Source organism: Somniosus microcephalus, chromosome 8 (assembly GCF_052327205.1).
Source record: "Somniosus microcephalus isolate GS21.2 chromosome 8, FLI_Smic_1.0, whole genome shotgun sequence".
NCBI classification, from domain to species: domain Eukaryota; kingdom Metazoa; phylum Chordata; class Chondrichthyes; order Squaliformes; family Somniosidae; genus Somniosus; species Somniosus microcephalus.
In genome coordinates this window covers 226,572,905-226,595,651 of record NC_140994.1, presented here as the reverse complement: position 1 = coordinate 226,595,651, position 22,747 = coordinate 226,572,905, and the positions used below count along the sequence as shown (strand labels likewise).

At 41.3% G+C, this 22,747-nt stretch overlaps 1 protein-coding gene across 7 annotated transcripts in view; it reads left to right on the top strand.

The window, feature by feature from the left end:
* aff4 (AF4/FMR2 family, member 4) overlaps positions 1-22,747 on the top strand; it is a 118,565-nt gene that overhangs the window by 88,680 nt on the left and 7,138 nt on the right. For all 7 annotated transcript variants that reach the window (XM_085995759.1, XM_085995757.1, XM_085995761.1 and 4 more), the window contains 10 exons: positions 318-1,247; positions 6,154-6,242; positions 7,633-7,888; positions 10,246-10,349; positions 12,997-13,060; positions 15,442-15,578; positions 15,712-15,783; positions 16,738-16,831; positions 16,930-16,973; positions 19,917-20,140. In XM_085995759.1, coding sequence (XP_085851885.1) covers positions 318-1,247; positions 6,154-6,242; positions 7,633-7,888; positions 10,246-10,349; positions 12,997-13,060; positions 15,442-15,578; positions 15,712-15,783; positions 16,738-16,831; positions 16,930-16,973; positions 19,917-20,140 — 2,014 coding nt within the window. The remainder of the gene's footprint in view (positions 1-317; positions 1,248-6,153; positions 6,243-7,632; positions 7,889-10,245; positions 10,350-12,996; positions 13,061-15,441; positions 15,579-15,711; positions 15,784-16,737; positions 16,832-16,929; positions 16,974-19,916; positions 20,141-22,747) is intronic.

Genomic DNA, 22,747 nt, shown 5'->3' with positions numbered 1-22,747 from the left:
TCCCTTATCCGGCTAGGCCTGTAAGTCGTGCGCCACTCTGGTCATGTCGTGCGCGCGACTTACGCTGACCAAAAAAACCTTCGGTTTTTAGAGGGTTTCGGTTTTCGGAAGTTCGGATAAAGGGTAGTCTACCTGTATTTGGAAAAAGGTTCAAAGAAAAGCACAAGCAAAGTGATCTTAGTCATTCAATTGGCATAGTGTTTGAGTTCAGAAGAACTCTTTTGAGACCTTTTTTCACTTGGACTTTTTCCAACATACTCAAATGTTTGAAGCAAATCTATGAATAGCATTTCAAAATTTTGTTTTTTCTGTTCCAGCCTGAACCACCACCTTCAAGTAAGTGGCAATTAGACAACTGGCTGAACAAGGTGAATTCTATCAAAGTTTCACCAGCTTCTTCTGTGGACAGTCACATTCAATCATCACAGAGTCATAGTTACAAGAAGGAGAGCCGAGACCAGAGTGCCACATACGAGGATCCAGGTGGATCCAAGGATGTAACCACTGCCACTCCTGGGAGGGATTCAAGGAATGCACAGAAAGGGTCAGAAACTAGAGGTCGTCAGAAGTCACCAGCCCAAAGTGATGGTAATGCACAGAGGAAGACGGTTGGTAAAAAACAGCCCAAGAAAGCAGAGAGACCAACTGTAACTGAGGAACCAAGAGGAGGGCTAAAAGTTGAAAGTGAGCCTACTTCTGACAGAGCGACTCTTATTCCTGCAAATCGTCACAAAGCTGCTACAAAGGGTTCTAGAAAGCCCAGCACAAAGAGAGAATCCAAGTCCTCAACCAGGACAACTGTTGAAAAAAGAAAACACAAGAGTGCCAGCAAAACGCCCCAGAAATCGAGGGAGTATGTTGAAACGGACTCGTCTTCCTCTGATTCTGAGCAAAGTGAAAGTCTCCCTCCTGCTTCTCAAACTCCAAAGTACTCCGAGAATAATAGGACTCCTGTCCATAAATCCTCCATTGATGGGGAAGACGGCTTTTTCGGGCCAAGGATTTTCTCTCCTATGGAAGAGAAAGAACTCCTTTCACCACTGAGTGATGTTGATGACAAATATCGCCACATTACTTCACTCATTGTTAGAATTGACTTAAGTCTGTTATCTAGGAAACCTGAATCACCTCGTAAGGATACGGAGCAACCCAAAGTGGATAAGGAGATCTCTTTGGATAGGCGCGTGCGAGACACTCCGAAACAGTCTACTGAAAAAAAATCAAACAAAGGCAAGCGAAAACACAAGGTGAGAGAAAATCTGCATTTTTATTTCATTCTACATTTCATTTTTTCACAGTAAAGGAGGCAATTTAGAGATGTACTTAATGACCATTTTAGGAGAATAAATAGTTCAGTTTCTTTAATTGAGGCTCTTTCAACAGTATTGGCTTACACAGCTTTTTCAAATATATATTGTACCCTTTCCCTATCTCGAATCAAATGAGATGGGGTTAATTCTCCTCTTTTTACGCGCTCAATTATTTTTTTAGGAAATCAAAAATATTAACCTTGCATTTGCTGAGCAATGTATAAAGAAAACTAGGGTATTTATGGCAGGTTCAGAGCAGCAATTAGCAGAAGCCTGGAATAAGTTTACTGCTGCAGTTAAACTTGGCCAGGAGAGGAAATACTTTTGGAATGAAGAGTAGCGTTATTTAAAAAACAACATTCTTAGCCTGTTTAAGTTTAACACCATTGAAGGTTCAAGGATAGATAACGAAGATTTTCTCATAATTTTCTTAACTGCTGATCTTGGGAGTTTTTTTTTTCTTCTGAGCTCTTCAATTCTTGCCTCATAATTTTCTTTCTGCACACTTTCTATTTTTACCTTCCTCCACATGCCTTCTAAAGGTCCAAACCTTATGTTGTTCCCAACTGAATTAAAAACAAAACATCCATCCTTTGACATCCAACCATTGTAAATACTGGTACTAATACAGACTTTTGCCAGTGGCTGAGCTTTCTAGAAACAGAGCTACCAGATAGAGTATATAGAGTACTGTTTTCTCATATTGTTACCTCTGGAGTTCCCCAAGGATCTATCTTTGGCCTCCTCCTATTTCTCATCTACATGGTGCCCCTTGGTGACATCATCTTAAAACACAACGTCAGATTCCACGTACATGTTGACGACACTCAGCTCTACCTCACCGTTTCCTCTCTTGACCCCTCCACTGCCTCTTGATTTGTCACGCTGCTTGTCCGACATCCAGTATTGCATGAGCAGAAATTTCCTCCCAACTAAATATTGGAAAGACTGAAGCCATTCCTAGCTACCGACCTTATTCCTCTCCCTGACCACTGTCTGAGGCTGAACCAGACCGTTCGTAACCTTGCTGTCCTATTTGACCCTGAGATTAGCTTTCGGCCCCATATCCGCTCCATCACCAAGACCGCTTACTTCCACCTCCGTAACATCGCCCATCTCCACCTCCGCTCATCCGTGCCTTTGTTACCTCTAGACTCGACGATTCCAATGCTTTCCTGGCCAATCTCCCACCTTGTACCCTCTGTAAACTCTGCTGCCCGTATCATAACTCTCACCAAGTTCGTTCACCCATCATCACCCCTGGCTTCGCTGAGCTACATTGGCTCCCACATATACTGCTCCATGAAAATGGCTCCCAATGTCTTGATTTTAAAATTCTCATCCTTATATTCATATCCCTCCATGGCCTCACCCCTCCCTATCTCTGTAACCTCCTCCAGCCTTGCTCCCCTCCAATCTCTGCGCTCTTCCAATTCTGGCCTCTTGTGCATCCCAGGTATTTATTGCTCCACCATTGGTGGCCGTGCCTCCAGTTGCCTAAGCCCTAAGCTCTGGAATTCCTTCCCTTAACACCTCTGCCTCGACCTCTCTCTCTCCCTTTAATAAGCTCCTTAAAACCTATCTTTTTGACCAAGCTTTTGGTCGCCTGTCCTAATAACTCCTTATGTGGCTCGGTGTCAAATTTTGTTTGAGAGCATTCCTGTGAAGCGCTTTAGGATGTTTTACTACGTTAAAGGCGTTATATAAATGCAAATTATTGTTGTCTTCCTGTACAAAGCCACCCTTTGACTAGATTCAGGAACTAAAGCAATAGCTTGTGCAATATGGGAGTTTAGACTGTCATCCATTGCAAAAAATCTAGCATTACATCAACATAATGAAACTTGCTGTGTAGCCAGACTTTAATGGAGAATTTTGAGGAGTTTATGCTTGCCCATAACAATAAAAAGAGGCAATAAGACTTGGGGTCTCATGGTCCTGCCATCTCTTTGCTCTTCAGTCCGCATAGGTGCTCTGTGGAAATGTATTATTCATATAGGTATTTATTATACTTGCAGAATAACAAGCCCCTATGTTATCATAAATTGTTGTAGCCGCATTACACTCTCTGATAGATGTAAGAAGTCACACAACACCAGGTTATAGTCCAACAGTTTTATTTGAAATCACAAGCTTTCGGAGCGCTGCTCCTTTGTCAGGTGAAGTGTAGAAACTTGATGTCTGTGTCGATATGCGCGATCTTCTTGGAGATCCTCTCCACTTTGAGCTGGCAGTTTGTGGTGTCGATAGTAGCCATGGTGTGGAGATGCCGGTGTTGGACTGGGGTGGACAAATGTAAGAAGTCACACAACACCAGGTTATAGTCCAACAGTTTTATTTGAAATCACAAGCTTTCGGAGCACTGCTCCTTCGTCAGGTGATTTCAAATAAAACTGTTGGACTATAACCTGGTGTTGTGTGACTTCTTACATTTGTCCACCCCAGTCCAACGCCGGCATCTCCACACCATCTCTGATAGGTTCTGCAGGTCTGTTTGAGCTTTAGATGTTTACTTTTTCAAATACCTTTTCATAGCTGGGATATCGAACAGTTTATAAGCAGAGTTGACACTGAGAAGAGATTTGTTTTATGTTAAGAAATTGCCTGGAACATAAACATGTTGTACTGATTTATTATGTGCCATGATATTACTCGGTTATGTTATAGCTCATCCTTGCTGGTATTCTTTGATATTGAAAGTTAGTTTGTTTGAATCTGTAGTTGTCTGTTCCTTAGCGTATCGTTGAAAGCTAGGCAAATCTACTTTGGGGTGGAGAGAGCAGAAGAAACTTGCTGTTATGATCAATTAACTGAATTTTGAAGGTCCGTTGTCATATTAAAGCAGTCCTTCACAGCAAATATATTTGCTGCTGCTGTCATCAACCTTTTCAATACTTTTCCTTTTAAACTTTCTTGAAAACTAATTGCTTGCGAACAAAATCTGTTGTTTGATTAAATCATGCAACTTCCTCCCAGACACTTTTTCTCTTACCTTTTGAAATTATTAGAGTTGCAACACAATGGCCCAGAAATTCGGGTCGGGGGCTTCCCGCGGGTGCAAGCCCCCGACCTGCACTTACCTTGCGCGCCGGCAGTTGAGCTCTGGGCTCCTGTGGAATTCCGCTCCGGGGCCTGGCCCAGTTGCCGGCGTGCTGTGCTTGCGTGTCCCAGGGGCGTAGTTAGTGCGATGCGTCCCCTGGGATCACGTGAGCCATGGGCAGCCAATGGGAAAAGCCCATTCATAAGATTGACAGGAAGACCTGTCTAAACTTATAAATACTCCGGCCCCAAAATAGTAGTAAACCTTCAAATAAATTTTAAAAAATCATCTCACTTTTTAAATAAACTATAAATTACATTAAACAACTATTTTAAACAATAATTTACATTTTTGAACAAAATAATTTTATAAAAAAAAGGGGCTAAATATAAACTTACCTTTAAAGTATTTAAAAATAATAAACCTGTGGAAAAAATGTTTTAATTTTAATTAATTGACCACTTACCTTTTAAAATGCAGGCCTTACACCTGGTTTTTACATTTCTAAAATCTAATGACTTACCCTCACGGAAAAACCTGTATATATTAAAAAAAAAATTTAAAAAAACATAAGTTCAATGCGCACACGCATTCAACCTCTGAACCCCTTCGTTCAGAGGAACGGAAGTGCCGGTTTCTCGCGCATGCAAGAAACCGGCACTTCCATCGGGTCCACGCGTGAGTACCCCGTGCGTACTCACGCGTTGGGACCTGAATTTCTGGGCCAATGTTGCTTCCAGGGTCTCATTTAAACAACCTCTCCTATCTGAATAGGTTTGTACAGCTGACTATAACTAGTACTTGCTGTGCAACAATTTGTTGAAATGAAAGCTATTTAGAATTTAAGAATGTTTAAAGTTAAAATACTGAAAGCAGAATTAAGTGAAATCTCTCCTTGTTCCCTATATTTTCACAGTCCCATTAGTGGTGTTGAATCTGAGTAGATATATGGGCCCATATTTTCCAATGCCTACGAGTGTGTATGCGCTGTGTACATACCCGTAGGGACATCGGAAATGCCGGTTTCAGGCATACGAAGCGCATGCGCCGAAAACCAGCATTTCCGATCTGTCAAGAATGCTCTTGACAGATTGGACGTCTGCCCTGGAGAAGAGCCTCTGCGGGCGGATAGTTCTGCTTTCTGGAGAACTTCCGCCCACAGAAAACACTTCGAAATCTGGGTAAAAGCAGGCGGAGCATAAGAGTTGAGAGAATTTTTTATTTTTTTTATTTCACTCATTTATAATTTAAAAATGCTTTTAAAAAGGTAAGTTTATTTTTAGCCCCGTAAAAAACTTAATTTTTTTGTTTAAAATATTTAATTTAATGTCATTTATACTCACTTTAAAAGCGTGAATTTTTAAATTAATTTATTTAATGTTTTAGTGTGTTTTTGGGGTGATCTCCATTCATACTTTTGACGGGTCTATCTGTCAAAAGTATGAAGGGAGATTCCCTTCTCCTATGGGCTGGCCTGGCCCATGTGATCCCAGGGACGCTTGTGAACTGCATGCGCCCCTGGGATACGTGGGCCCTGCACATTTCGACTGTGGAGAGGCCCAGGAGCGGAAGTGTCCGGACCTCGGGAGCCCTCGGGTAAGTTTGCAGATTTTTTTTTTTCCGTTAGAAGGCTTCCTGCATGCAGGAAGCCTTCTATCGGAAATTACAGCCCACGATGTACTAAATGACTTCACAACTGGAGTGTTTTGTTAGTGGAGTTACTCATAACTGTAATCAGTGCAAAGCTGCAACTGATAGAAGTATGAGAGATTTTGATAGCAATTATTTTGAATGTTTATTCAGAACGATGGGGAAAATGAGAGTTGTGAAAACAAGAAGCCTAAAGCAGAAGAGAGGACTAATTCTAACCACAAACCCTCCAGCAGTAAAGAGTGAGTATATTCCTCTAATTAAGCAATCAAATTACTTAACAAATAACATTTTTAAAACCTATCTATAGATGAAGTATTGCTTTTATTTTAGATAAATTCATAAATTAACCTTTTTCCTCTCATTACAAATCTTTTTGAAGTTTTATTTCCTTTCTAATTTTCTCATTTGTCCCCAACTGAACGCAGCAACTAATGGTGATGTACAGTTCCCGAGGCAGCCGTAGTCCTCTATTACCTCCCCCCAACTGACTATTCTTTGTGGGAGGCTAGACCTTGTGTTTGATCACAGGAGCCATCCTAGCAGACTATGATCCTGTTTTTACTCCGCCGCCTTGCACCTATATTTTCAGTGGGGTTTAGAGATAGCAATCCGAAGCGGGTATCCAGTCTTCCCCTCCGCGCCCCCCCCCTTCTGTTTTTTCCTTTTCATTTCCCCACCCCCTCCACTTGCTTGTCTTGGATGTTGAGGTGCATTGTATCAGTCCCACTCCAGTCACAAATGAGATTGATGAACTCGGCACACACCAAGGACAAATCTGCATCATCCTGGTTAGTGTGGTTTCACGGAAATTGTTCAGATAATATTTCCTATTGAAGCACACTGACATGATCGTGCAGATTTTATCTACGAGTATTCTGGAGTTTTTGCACTGCTTAACTTGAAATTATCATGGGTTGACCTGTATGTACAGTATATTGCACAGTGGGAAACTCGAGTCATATACATCACGATCCCACCCTACTAAAATGATCTGGACAGAAATCCAATGCAGCAGGCTAATCATCAATACCAGCGATGTAAAAACTGCATGAGAGGAATGCCCACCTAACTTGAGTTCTGACGCCCCTGAAAGTTGCGCCAATCAGTTTTTCAACTTTTAATTTTAACCAGTAACATGTTTTAAGAAGCTGTTGCTCTGTCTTTCACCACCGGCCTGACCGTGAAGTTATATGGTACAATCAACGTGTCACTCCACTCACTGGCTCTGTTTAAAATTAGACTCTGAAGTAAATGACCGTGAGCGTAACAGTGTTGACTGCAAGATCAGCTGCTTACTGTACCACCGGTGGCTTTCTTTATGGTCAAGCGGGCAGATAGAGGCAGAACACGGCACTTTAAAATGCACCTCTTGATTAAAATGCAGATGCTGGTGAGTAGAGAAACTGATGGGGGAAGCCCTTGGGAGTACTGTGACTCAGGCAGGTATCAACCGTTGATGATCTCCAGAGTTGTAATACTCCACGGTCGGTGGGATGGGGTCCTGCAATTTAGCATGGTTTTTTTTGAAGGAGTAAAACCGATTCAATGTCATTTTATGAACTGCAAGGTAGGGAACATGTTGTAGTTCTCTTTGAGAAAAAAAATGAGTTTCCATTCCTCTTTTCACAGCTCTTCAAAACCAACCGCTGAAAGGGAAAAGGTGCCTCTATCTTCTCCATCTGCAAGTGCTGCACAAAAAACACCGAAGACTGAGCACAAACATCAAAGTCGCAGGAGAACTGCCAATCAAACCTCCACCTCAAAGAGCAATAATAGTAACACAAAGCAGAACAGTAGTAGCAGTAATAGCAGCAAAAGCAATTCTTCATCTTCCAAGCATAAAAAGACAGAAGAAAAAACATCCACACGTCCTAAGGAGAACAGAGTGAGTCGCTGTATTTTATAAGTTTCAAAATTTATAAGTAACAAATCACATTACTGCTCCAAGGTGCTGTGTTGGTATGATGCAGTTCACAAATGTCTGATCATTTTCCTCATGTGAATTTCCATGTTTCAAGGGGGTTGCAGAGTCTTTATCTTATAGTGAATGAGGTAAGTATTGACAGTCAAGTCATCGTGTGCTACGCTCACACACATGCCTCAAGAGCCAATGTTATTCTATGAAAAGTGGTGCATAATGGGAAGCGAGGATAACTGGCTATCAACTTAATTTTTTTTAACCACATATTCCCTCAACAACTGAGCTTGGTAACTCAATATGTAAGAAATCTTGAATATGAGCCCATATCTTAAGGCTCCAGGAAATTAGAAATATAAAGGGAAAAAATCTTCTAAAAGCTTTAGGTAAAATAATCTACTTTTCTGTCTTCAATCGTGTACAACATCATGCTGAAATATGGTTAGCAGCCATACTCTACTTTGACCAACTGGCCATTTTTCATACAAGCCTTGGGTGGGTATTGGCAGGCATTCAACTGTGAGTTATCACAACCAAACCCAATGTTTTCACCTGGCATGCAAACATTCCAGCAAAGAATCAGTACTCAGGAATGAGAACCATGACTGACTTGGACCTCTAATATTTGCACCACTTAATTGCCAGGTGATGATCATCCATTAGAAAGCCCAGCCATCTTTTCCTGACCTTAAATCATCACCATTGCCGAGTCCTCCACGATCAACATCTTGAGGGCCACCAATGACCACAAACTGAACTGGGCCAACCATCTCAACACTGGCTACAGAAGCAGAGCAGAGGCTGATAATCTGTCAAGTGGCTCACCTCCTGACCCCTCAAAGCCTTTCCACAAGGCTTAAGTCAGGAATGTGATGGAATACCCACCTGCATGGGTGCAACAACAACACTGCAGAAGCTCAGCACCATCCAGAACAGATTGCTGGATCAGTGCCCCTGCCACTGCACTTGGGAGTTAACTCCTCTACCACTGGTGGAACGTGACTGCAGGATGCACCGCAGCAAACCAAGGTTATTTCAACAGCAACGCTCTCCTCTGCAACTTCTAGCAAGAAATACAAGAGCAGCAATGTTGTGGGAACACCATCATCTCTAAGTTTCCCTCAAAGTCATACACCACCTGAGTTGGAAATATATCCGCATTCCTTCATTATTGCTAGTTCAATATCCTGAAGTTCCATACCTAATACTGTTATGCAGCACAATCACTACAGGGAATACAGTAATACAAGGAGAAGGTCCACCAGCATCTCCTCATGACAACTAGGGATGGGCTTTGTTGCATCCAGAGAGCATTTTTTTTTTAAAGTTGAGGCTAACTATACAGGGATAACATCCTCAGTAGCACACCAGGTAGCACATTTATCCATAGCCTTTGGGAAAGCAAAAATTGCAGTTAGCAGAAATATTATTGACATTTTTAAAGATTAGATATATTGCAATTGTCCTGATATGCATTTTGTGTAAATGTTAATTTCTTTAAACAAAACACTGATTACCAAACAAAACTTTGCAGTGGAGCAGGTGCAGTGTCTGCTGCAATGCCAACTTGGCTGTATCAGGTATCTGAGAATTCTGATGGATACCTCTCTAACTTGATTCTGAAGAATTGCATCTATCATGAAAAAAGGCAAAATGTGCTTCCTCATCAATTATAGTAAAATTACGCTTCAGGTGAAGCTTATTGTATTATAAAACATTGGTTGAAAGTGGTCCTTCGTGGTTTGGAGCTTCTAGTTATTTAGCAAAAGGGTATCCTTCAGCCCATGTGTGATATCCAGGACTAAGCTGTGAGGTGAATGTCTAGCACAAAGAGCAGGGACTCAGACCTACACAAGCCTGTCGCTCAATGGCTGGAGGACAAGTCAGCATCACAGAGAGCATGTTTCTGGCAAAACTCCTATCTGAGAGTCTGGATTAAGCAGTTAGTGACAAGTCTGCCACGTGGCATTGGATTTGATCATCCAGATCATCAAAATGGCTAGTACATTGCTATCCTGCATATGTCCTTCCACCACATTGATGATGGATGTCTGTCAAATAACTGATGTGGAATCATAAATTGGGGTGACAGCTGATTTTTAAAAAGGCTGTGTGGGGTAACGGGCATAAAAATAGGGTTTAGTGCTTACCTTGATTATTGTTGCAGAAAGATTATTTGCTGCTGAAATTCTATATGTCCAGCTGTTCGATAGGACCGCTGTTGGGTGGGGCTTGATGTGTGTCCATGTTGTGGTCAGAGCACCTGACCGTTGTAGTGATGTACATTGAAGTACACCGTTTAATTGATTTTGTTTTGTTCATAGTCACAAGAAAAAAACCCAGTTAGCTCCTTGAACCCTTTACAGTCATCAACACCATCAGGCGATGGTTTGAAGTCAAGAAGGCCCAAACTCAGCTTTGATGACCGGTAAGTACAATAGTCATCTCTCTGATAATCCACATATCGAAATTTAAATAATGTGCAACACTATTCGAAAAGACCAGCTTTATAAATAAAAAAATGATCCGTATTAATTAAAATACTAGTTTAGTCAGTAAGAGTTCAGGTTTGGCATTGTAATTCAGTTCTGTGTAATGAACTGTTACCTGTAATAGTTTTTTCTTTCTATCCATCTATAGCAATGGGTTTACCGACGAAGTGTGTCAACGTTTATTCTTATAATTTAGACTCATTGCACAATCTCCTACTTTAACTCCTACTTTCCCAGCATTTAAAATCTAAGTTTGGTGTTACCTAATTATTATTTCCTGATTTACCTCATCTCTTTTAATGTTTTCAGCTTTAGTGTTGCTTGCACTATAGGTCCTTCATCTTGGTTTCTCAATTTAAAAAAAATCCTTGATAAAGTCAAGCGAGGAAATTAGGAGTGTACCCTCAAATAAAAACAACCAGGTTTTATTAAACCCATATTCTGCATTCCACAATCAATAGGTTTTGTGTACATTATATATACTTGATAATTGGCTGTGCAGTTGAGCAATGGCATATCATTAGAACTGTGTTTTTCATGGGTTGCATATTTTGACTTAATTACAACTCTCATTACAACTCATTTGTTGTACCATGAAACATTTATTTCACAAAGTTGCAGAAAATAGAGAAGCATAAATGCTCGGACATTCATCATATTTTATTCTTATCTGTATGGAACTGGGGTTCTCCACGTCTCATTTTAGTATCTTTGCTTTTCAATGCAATTACCAAAAGTTGAGTTGCTAAAATGTTAAAATGCACGCCATTTTATTGGAATTGATCCTGTGTATTCAGTAGGGTTATAAGAACAGGAGTAGGCCATTGAGCCCCTCGAGCCTGTTCCACCATTCAGTTAGATCATGCCTGATCTGTACCTTAACTCCATTTACGCACCTTTGCTCCATATCCCTTAATACTTTTACCTAACAAAAATCTATTGATCTCAGTCTTAAAGATTTCAATTGACCCAGCATGCACTGTACCTTTGATCCATATCACGTGATGCCCTTATGGAACAAAAATCTGTCGATCTCGGTCCAAAAAATTATAATCCTTTTTTGGAGAGAGTTCCAGATTTCCACTACCCTTTATGTGGGGAAAAAGTACTTCCTGATTTCACTCCTGAATGGCCTAGCTCTAATTATAAGATTATGACCCCTTTTTATGGATTCCTCCATTAGAGGAAATAGATTATCTGCATCTACCCGATCAAATCCTTAATCATTTTAAATAGCTGCATTAGATCACTCCTCAACCTTCTAAACTCATGGGGATACAAGCCATGTTTATGCAGCCTGTCCCCATAATTTAAGCCTGATATAATTCTGGTGAATCTGCGCTGTACCCCTTCCGATGCCAGTATATCTTTCCTGAGGTTTGGTGCCCAAAACTGAACGCAGTACTCGAGCTGTGGTCTGACCAAGGCTCTGTGCAACTGAAGCATCACTTCCCCCACCTTGAGATAAAGGCCTTTTTGTGTCTGTGCACTAGCTTTTAATTATTTGGGTACATGGACACCTAAATCGCTTTGCTCCTCCACAGCTCATAGTTTCTTACCAGGAAGAAAATACTCCAATTTGTCTTCCTCAGATCCAGGATTGAGACTCTTTCGCAGTGCAGCATGTACTTATCCCCCATTTACTGCATTCCGCCAATACTGATAAATTCCCACCGTAAATAGCAATAGTTCAAGCAGACACTATTGTATTTTTTACAAGAAAGGTAGATAAATATTGAAGAGGAAGATTCAGGCTTTGTGGAACAGGACAACGGGATTAGTTTTTGATTGTTTTATGAAAAGGTCGGCACAGATTCAATGGGCCGAGTGGTGTGGTTCCATCGCACTAACTTTGCCAGGCAATGTTGATTATTATGCAAGGATCAAATATCAGTAATAGTTGTGGAGCTTAGCTTTCAGTATTACCAAGCAAGCGTTGGTGAAAAAAATTGATGCAATTGGCCCAACTTATCTTTTCTTCATTTTGAAGAATTGTGATAACCAACAAAACTACTGATTGGCTGAGTGTTTTGCAAAGTGAATAATCAATTTTCTTGATCTATGAAACGAGCTGTTACTGAGTTGCTGTCAAGCACCTCCTTGCAGCCAGCACAAAGCAAATTTGACAGACCCCTGTCGACATCCTCCCCTGGGTGCAAGGCCAGGGAAAACTGAAAGGACAAGGATGAAAATGAATGAGAGAATTTGTATTCTCACAAAAAATAGCTTATGTAATTTTATCTCTGTCTTTGTGCATAACTGATTCCAAAATATAGTAATTGTACAACTTGGTTCAATTTTAATTAATGTCCAAACTAATACTTGAAGTTTGTGACTTCAGACTGTTCAATATTTTCTGTAATTTGAATTTGTAAGTGTTTTCAAAATGGAATTTTAACCAAATTTTATTCTATCAATTCTAAGCAACAACAAAAAATGTGTTGAATAAAACTTGCAAGATTTGAGTGTTCTTAGCATGGCTTATGGTTAGTGAAGCAAACATGCTATAGTACTATCTTGCAATTTTGAACTGTGGAGAGAACTAAATATCAAAAATTAGTTTTGCTCTTTTCAATCTTTTAGGTTGCATTCAGCAGATCATTACCTTCAGGAAGCAAAAAAGCTTAAGCACAATGCAGATGCACTGGTGAGTACTTCACAATGATGCTTCTCCTTTTTAGTTCAGTAACAAAACCACATCTGGAGAGCAGATTCAAGTAAATTAGTTGTCTTCCAGTGATATTTTAGTCTCTTTAGTTAAAGATGAAACAACTACCATATTACTTGTTACAGTTTTGGAGCCCAAATGCTGAGTTGGATAGACTTAAAAGTCATTGCCTGAGAGTTGAGTTTCCTACTAGTCATGCTGTTCCTAAAGATTGAGCAATGAGAGAATTTGTATTCTCACAAAAAATAGCGTATGTAATTTTATCTCTGTCTTTGTGCATAACTGATTCCAAAATATAGTAATTGTATAACTTGGTTCAATTTTAATTAATGTCCAAACTAATACTTGAAGTTTGTGACTTCAGATAGTTTAGTCCGGTGGTGAAAAGGATATTAAAGATGATTAAAATGTGCTCAGAATTGGGTAAAAATTATCTTTGGAATGGGTGGGGTTTAAGAGGTTGCAGTATATTTAGAAAATTAAACTAGGTAGCATGGGTTGCATAACAACTTGTGTTGGATCCACATGACTGACTTTTTCATAACTGGCAGTGATTTAAGTATTTATAGTACTGTATAGTGCCTTTTTTAAAAAGAATATTAAAGCTAGTTCCTTTGGATGTAATTTTTTTTTGTTCAACGGAACATAGTTTATGCTAATATATATGTACAAATGTATGTTGAAATGTTTTAAGTGTCCTAATCCAAATTGTACACTCTCGGGAGCCGCAAGCCTACATTTCGTTGTACTGCACTTGTGCACTAACAATGACAAAAGTTGATTTGATTTGATAGTTGCGCGTTTGGTATTGGTGCTCTATAGCATGTCAGAGGTAAATGTAATTTGGGGCCAAGTTTGTGACTCTCGCTTTAGGGCTGGCATCAGGAAAATCTAATTTATAAAGCTTTATTGCAATAGTGAATGGCAATTTATTTCACCTAGTAAGGGTGTTAAAGCTGCTAGTAAGAAAATTAGATGTGAGGTAGCATATTGTACAGAAGGCTATATTTCCACTCCTGAACTGCAGTCACGACTTCACATTTTGCTCACGGTATCAACTCAACTCGCCCATGGGAATGTTTTGTCATTAAGGATAACCCTTCATACGTAGACATAATTTCAGATGTAATTGGTAGGTTTGTTCTTCTGTTTACAGTATTCCCCTCCACCACTATATTTAAAAAAAAAACCTTTTGGTCAGAATTGGAATGGTAGTAAAGCAGCCCCTTTTACGTATGATTGGAATAATGGGTATAGTCAAGCAGTTGAATGCTGATAAACAAGTATCTTGTTTGGCTGGAATACTGAGCTTGTAATTGAATCTCTACAAATTACTATAAATGGCCACATTTGCTGTTTATCACAAGGTCATTTAATTGTTCAACATTCATTCTGGGAAGGCATATTTTACACATGGTAGAATTACAAAAATATTCTGTTGTCTGGTGATATTTGGCAATAGGTTAACTATTTAGCATGGAGATCATTAAAAACAAGTGATTGGAGAATATCTTGTACAGTCTCCAGCACGTAAAACGTCCAGGTTTAATAAGGGCAGTCGCTTATATTGGCCAAAAAGAAATAAACGTTACCTATTTGCATTACATCAATTTCAAAGTTGCCGGTTATAGTGTCTTAAGTGCTTCGTTTATTTGGGGCAGAAACAGCTATGTTTTCCTTTGTTTCCTCTAAGTACTAGTTAGAAGTATCTGAGCTGTTTCCTTTTATGGAGTACATTCTGTTGGTCTTACAGAATCATACAGCACGGAATGGGGCCTCCTGGCTCAGAGTTATCCGTATAATCCCATTCCTCTTGACTTATTTCCTTATGGACTTTGAAATTTTTCTTCTTCAAATATTTATCCACTTCCCTTTTGAAAGCTATTATAGATGCTGCTTCCATCACTGTTTCTGGTAGGGCATTCCCTTTTGATGTATACCTTAAATTTATATTGTTTAGTTACTCTTCCAGTGTGAATAGATTTTCCCCCTGCACCTTCTCAAAATCCTTCATAGTTTTGAACATTTCATTGATATCTCTTTATCTTTGCTGTTCTAATGCAAAGAGCCCCAGTTTTACTAGTTTCTCCTCATAACTAAAGCCTTTCATCACTGATACATCTCAGTGAAGCTCCACTCCAACTTTTCCATGGCTTCGTCTTCCTTCCTAATGTAGGGTACTGAAAACTAGGCACAATATTCTTGCTGCTCTAACCAATATTTTATATAGGTTTAGCATTAGCTCTTCGCTTTTGTACTCTATGCTCCTATTTATAAAATCTTGAATAAGTTTTTTACATCCTTATTTTGAGTTATTCCTTGGGTCTGTGTACTGACCCCTTCCTGTTTTGTCATTGTAGTCAGACAGATTTGAAAAAGCAGTGTATTACCTTGATGCTGTTGTGTCTTTCATCGAGTGTGGTAATGCTTTGGAACGAAATTCTCAAGAAGCCAAATCTCCTTTCCCCATGTATGCTGAGACAGTAGAACTTATCAAGTAAGTAAAAGCTAGAGACATAAGAATACTACATTTTTTTTTTACTTTTTCTAATTGTATATGACTAAGTAGTCTTTAATAAAAGGTGTACTCTACTTCATTGCTGTTTCAAAATTTGTCTTTTTCTTTCTAGATACACTATGAAATTAAAGAATCATATGGCACCTGATGCTACAGCAGCAGATAAAAAGCTGGCAGTCTTGTGGTAGGTTTCGCCAAGCACAGTGTTCTACTTAATGTACAGTCTGGACCTTATCACATTCTTGAGAACTAGCAGACATTTTTGTCAGGGTCCTAATCAAATTGAATGCTCCTGAACATTAATTAACCTGATGCCGCAACCAGCAGAAAAGTTGTTTTAAATGGGTGGTTTGTAATAACTGAGCTTGTATTTTTTAAATATATGCCTACCCATTTCAGTTTTATAATTCTTTCCCATCATGTGAAGTTAATAATGGTTCATTTGGTTTTGTGCCTTCTAATGCTATCTCCGGTTTTCACTGAAGCTGGATAACATCAAACATTATTGATGGTAAGAGATTGGGAGATCATGTTGGACTTCCAACCTGATGTGACAGTTGCAGGATGTGGGTTGATGCCTGAAGTTTCCCACAAGATGACCTCAATTGAAGCTGCAAAAAAGATTCACAAGGATGATACCAGAACTGAGAGCATACCAACTTATCAGGAAAGGCTGAACAGGCTGGGACTCTTTTCTCTAGAAAAGAGAAGACTGAGGGGTGACCTGATGGAGGTCTTTAGGATTATGAAAGGGTTTGATAGGATAGACATGGAGAAGATGTTTCCGCTTGTGGCAGAGACCAAAACTAGGGGCCAGAATATAAGGTAAATCCAATAGGGAATTCAGGAGAAACTTCTTTACCCAAAGAATAGTAAGAATGTGGAACACACTACCACAAAGAGTAGTTGAGGCAACTAGCATAGATACATTTAAGGGGAAGCTAGATATGCAGATAAATACTTAACATTTTTAAGATATTGTTTGATAATCCTTCATAGTTTTTTAATATTTTGAATTGGTTGATGCAGTACTTGAATATTCAGTTTTCAGCTATGACTGATCAGAGTAGAAGAAGCATATGCAAAAGTAGTTCCTCCAGTTAACAATGAAATTAAAATTAATGTTACTGTTTTCTAGTCTCCGATGTCAGTCACTTTTGTACATGAGGTTGTTTAAACTGAAGAAAGACAGTGCACTAAAATACTCCAAAACATTGACTGAACACCTCAAGGTAAATCATTATGGAGCTTTTTGAACCAGTTTGTTTTATTTGGCTGCTATTACTCTAGACATTTCCTTGCTGTGATATTAAATAATTTTATTTTCTAGAATTCATATAACAGTGCGCAGGCTCAGTCACCTGGCGTAGGAAGGTAATTTGTTTTTCCTATGTATGTGTCTCTTGATTATTGTGAATGTTTTCTGTTATGTTTTTGAATCTTGTTGAGTTTACTTAGTGGTCTATATTACACAGAATATTTTTAAAGGTGTTGAATGGTAAGTTTCCAAAGACACAAGTTGATACAAAAAAAAGTTAGCTGTTGTATTGAATAGCTAATGTACTTTAAATGTACGTTCTTTTTATGGAGAAAACTTATCCTTAACAAACTACTCTTGAGTTCCTGAATTCCCCCATATTAAAACATTGGTCTGCTGTCAAACACGAAAGCTCTACCATCTTTTGCTAGCTACTGGACACAATTAAAGTGAGGGAGAAGGCTGTTTTGGTGGGCCCTTTGACACTTCAAATTATATTACTGTGTATTTACTACCGTGACTCTTCCTATAGGCTGCTGGTAGTTCAGGAATTTTTACCTCCCTAGGCTAACCAATTTCTAAGTTAATAATGAACTTACCGTTTTATTTTGCCTCTCTGCTCCCACCTTCCAATTTGGGGGAGGGACAACATTAAATTTTAAGATTACTATTTCAAAGGTCTTCCTTATTCTTTGGAAAGTGTGCAGCCATCTATTGGAGCTAAAATCTATGCTCCGTACTGCTGTACTGAGATGAGGTAGATAAAAGGTGGGGGGGGGGGAAAACTTGTGGAGTATAAACGCCAGCACAGACTAGTTGGGCCAAATGGCTTGTTTGTGCTGTATGTTCTATGTAATTATCCATCTCGCTGTACCCCTGCAAATTAATCATTTACCATATTTCCCTGTTAAATATAAAAGTTCAAATTTTTCCTACACTGTCATTAATCAATTTCCTCAAACACAAACTTCCCTTCAGTCTTTAAACTCGCCACTGTTAATGGTATCCACTGCGAGCTATTTTAAATACTTGATTGATTAGATTGCTGGTTGCAGGAGGGCAGCAAGGTACATCCGACAACAACTAATTTCTCAATTCACCACCAGTCTGGAGCATCTTCATTCTGACCATATAATTAATAAGCAACCTGAGCTTTAAGAAAACTATATTTCTTTGGGTCTGAAAACAAAACCTTCCTGAGACCCTGCTTCATTTGATAATTCACGCAGCACAAAGAGATTGATGTTGTGGATATGCTTTTGCTACCATTATCCATTCCTGGCCATTACATTTTGAATGTCACAATCATTTAAATAAACTTCAATTTGTAATATGCTCTGAGCTTTTTTAAACTCTTCTTGGCACTGAGGTGATATGATGTGACCTTGCCCTGATGGGGGTCAAGAGGTTCTCACCACTGGACTCTGGAAATAAGTCTGAACCTGACTCCAGAATAATAACTGCCATTTTTTCATTCCTGTCCAATGAAAACTGTTGAACAACATGCTAAACTGACAGTATAAATACTTCCTTAAATGATTTCTCTAAGCACTGGAAAAGCCAAAGAAGCCCCTGTATCTGCCAATCTTGGTATATTAATTTTTAAGCATCAACCCCGACTCTGGGCTTGTGTGTGCATCTGTTGAGAGGTTAGAGTTCTGCTTGTCAAATAAGCAGCTGACAATTAATTTATAGCTCTCTCATGGCCACTTCGATGAGAAACCAGAGAGCAGCTGATATCTGTAGAACCATTCCTCAAAATGAGCCTCTGTCTTTAAGAGCAGGGGGAAGGAGAGAAGAACTAGAGACAAAACCAGTGTATACAGAATTCCTTAAGCATCTGCTCCGACGTGTCTTCCTTTTTCCTCAACCGAGGATTCCCCTCTACCGTGGTTGACACGGCCCTCGACCGTGTCCGTTCTATCTCCCGCACTTCTGCCCTCACCCCTGCCCCTCCCTCCCAGAACCACGATAGGGTTCCTCTTGTCCTCACCTTTCACCCCACCAGCCTCCACATTCAACAGATCATCCTCCGTCATTTCTGCCACCTCCAAAGTGATCCCACCACCAAACACATCTTCCCCTCCCCTCCCCTCCCCTTTCAGCATTCCGTAGGGACCGCTCCCTCCGAGACACCCTAGTCCACTCCTCTATCACCCCCAGCACCCCTTCCCCTTCACCTGGCACCTTCCCGTGCAAGCGCAGGAGATGTAACACCTGCCCTTATACCTCCCCCCTTCCCACTGTCCAGGGCCCCAAACACCCCTTCCAGGTGAAACAGTGATTTACTTGTACTTCTTGCAATCTAGTATACTGTATTCGCTGCTCACGATGTGGTCTCCTCTACATTGGGGAGATCAAACGCCGATTGGGTGACCGCTTTGCGGAACACCTCCGTTCAGTCCGTAAGGAGGACCCCGAGCTTCTGGTCGCCTGTCATTTTAATTCACCGCTCCATTCCCACTCGGACCTCACCGTCCTTGGCCTTTTGCATTATTCCACGGAAACTCAGCGTAAACTCGAGGAACAGCACCTCATCTTCCGATTAGGCACTTTACAGCCTTCCGGACTCTCTCGAGTTCAACAATTTCAGATCATAACCTCGGCCCCTATTACATTTTTACTTATGTTTTATCCACACCTTTGTTTTGGTTTTTCCCTCCCCACCCTTTTTTTCCCCCTCTCCCACATGGCAGCTGTCTCCCATTCAGCCAGCACATTTCACACCTAATCTAGAGCTGTCTTGTCTCTGCTAGTCCTATCACCATCTCGTCTCATTTTGAATACCTCTTAATGTCTCTTTTTTGTTCTCTCCCAGCCCGGCCTCTTAATCTATTTCATTCCCTGTGCCTCTTTAGTTTTGATAAAGGGTTTTGACCCGAAACGTCGACTCTACTTTCTCTCCACGGATGTTGCCTGGCCTGCTGAGTTTTTCCAGCATTTTCTGTTGTTATTCCTTAAGAAGGCAGTTGAGTCTGAAAGTATGTTCTTGTTAAATTTTACCATTTTGGGACGTGTATAAAGCTTTTTAAAGTTTTTTTTTCCTCTTCACTTCTTAGCAAAGCTGCAGGCACGCCATCTCCAGTGTCTCCCAAACTCTCTCCAGGTAATACTGGAAGCTATTCCTCTGGAAGTAATACTTCCTCCAGCAGTTCTTCTGCCTCAGTCACAATTCCACAGAGAATCCACCAGATGGCAGCTAGTTATGTTCAAGTCACATCCAATTTCCTGTATGCCACTGAAGTGTGGGACCAAGCTGACCAACTGGGAAAAGAAAACAAAGGTAGGTTATAAAAGGATGTTCATTTTATGGCATACCTGCTATGTTAACAGAATGTGTTGCATATAGTAAACTTGAGATAAACTGAAATATCTCCACGTTGGTTATAAGATACCAAATTCGTGGATTTTTCCCTTCGATATTTTTTTTATTCGTTCATGGGATGTGGGCGTCGCTGGCAAGGCCGGCATTTATTGTCCATCCCTAATTGCCCTGGAGAAGGTGGCGGTGAGCCGCATTCGTAAACTGCCGCAGTCCATGTGGTGCGTAGCGGTTTTGGCTTGCTAGGCCATTTCCAGAGGGCAGTTAAGAGTCAGCCACATTGCTGTGGGTCTGGAGTCACATATAGGCCAGACCAGGTAAGGACGGCAGATTTCCTTCCCGAACAGACAGATGGTGCACTAATGTCCTTAAGGGAAGGAAATTTCCCATCCTTACCTGGTCTGGCCTATATGTGACTCCAGACCCATAGCAATGTGGTTGACACTTAACTGCCCTCTGAAATGGCCTAGCAAGCCACCCAGTTGTAACAAACCGCTACGAAACACAATAAGAATGAAACCGGACGGACCACCCGGCATCGGCCTCCGCACCGGCGCTACGGACATGGCAACAGCACACCCAGCCCAGTCGACCCTGCAAAGCCCTCCTCACCAACATCTGGGGACTTGTGCCAAAATTGGGAGAGCTGTCGCACAAACTAGTCAAGCAACAGCCTGACATAGTCATACTCACAGAATCATACCTTTCAGCCAATGTCCCAAACTCCTCCATCACCATCCCTGGGTATATCCTGTCCCATCGGCAGGACAGACCCACCAGAGGTGGCGGCACTGTAGTATACAGTCGGGAGGGAGTGGCCCTGGGAGTCCTCAACATTGACTCCGGACCCCATGAAGTCTCATGGCTTCAGGTCAAGCATGGGCAAGGAAACCTCCTGCTGATTACCACCTACCACCCTCCCTCAGCTGATGAATCAGTACTCTTCCATGTTGAACACCACTTGGAAGAAGCACTGAGAGTAGTAAGGGCACAAAATATACTCTAGGTGGGGGACTTCAATGTCCATTACCAAGCATTGCTTGGTAGCACCACTACTGACCGAGCTGGCCAAGTCCTGAAGGACATAGCTGCCAGTCTGGGCCTGTGACAGGTGGTGAGAGAACCAACACGAGGGAAAAACCTACTTGACCTCATCCTAGCCAATCTACCTGTCGCAGATGCATCTGTCCATGACCGCATTGGTGGCAATGACCACCACACAGTCATTGTAGCGACAAAGCCCCGTCTTTACAGAGGACACCCTCCATCGTATTGTGTGGCACTACCACTGTGCTAAAGGGGATAGATTCAGAACAGATCTAGCAGCTCAAAACTGATCATCCATGAGGCGCTGTGGACCATCGGCAGCAGCAGAATTGTATTCTACCACAATCTGTTACCTCATGGCCCGGCATATCCCTCTACCATTACCATCAAGCCAGGGGACCAACCCTGGTTCAATAAGGAGTGTAGAAGAGCTTGCCAGGAGCCAGCACCAGGCGTACCTAAAAATGAGGTGCTAACCTGGGGAAGCTGCAACACAGGACTACATGCATGCTAAAAAGCGGGAGCAGCATGCTATAGACAGGGCTAAGCGATCCCACAATCAACAGATCAGATCAAAGCGCTGCAGCCCTGCCACATCCAGTCATGAATCATTAAACAACTAACGAGAGGAGGAGATTCCATGAATATCCCCATCCTCAATGCTGGTGGAGCCCAGCACGTGAGCCAGAAGTGCCAAGTGGATGATCCATATCGGCCTACTCCTGAGGACCCCACCATTACAGAAGCCAGTCTTAGCCAATTCGATTCACTCCACGTGTTATCAAGAAACGGCTGAGCGCACTGGATACAGCAAAGGCTATGGACCCGACAACATCCGATCAAGGGATATGGGGAGAAAACAGGGACAGGGTACTGAATTTGGATGATCAGCCATGGTCTCATTAAATGGCGGAGCAGGCTCGAGGGGCCGAATGGCCTACTCCTGCTCCTATCTTCTGTGTTTCTATGTAACATCCCGAATATCGTGCTGAAGACTTGTGCTCCAGAAGAAGCCACGCCTCTAGCCAAGCTGTTCCAGTACAGCTATAACACTGGCATCTATCCGACAATGTGGAAAACTGCCCAGGTATGTCCTGTCCACAAAAAGCAGGACAAATCCAATCCGGCCAATTACTGCCCCATCAGTCCACTCTCAATCATCAGCAAAGTGATGGAAGGTGTCATCAACAGTGCTATCAAGTGGCACTTACTCACCAATAAGCTGCTCACTGTTGCCCAGTTTGGGTTTTGCCAAGACCACTCGGCTCCTGACCTCATTACAGTCTTGGTCCAACCATGGACAAAGGAGCTGAATTGCAGAGGTGAGGTGAGAGTCACTGCCCTTGACATCAAGGCAGCATTTGACCGAGTATGGCATCAAGGAGCCCCAGTAAAACTGAAGTCAATGGGAATCGGGGAGAAAACTCTCCACTGGCTGGAGTCATACCTAGCACAAAGGAAGATGGTTGTGGTGGTTGAAGGTCAATCATCACAACCCAAGGACATCACTGCAGGAGTTTC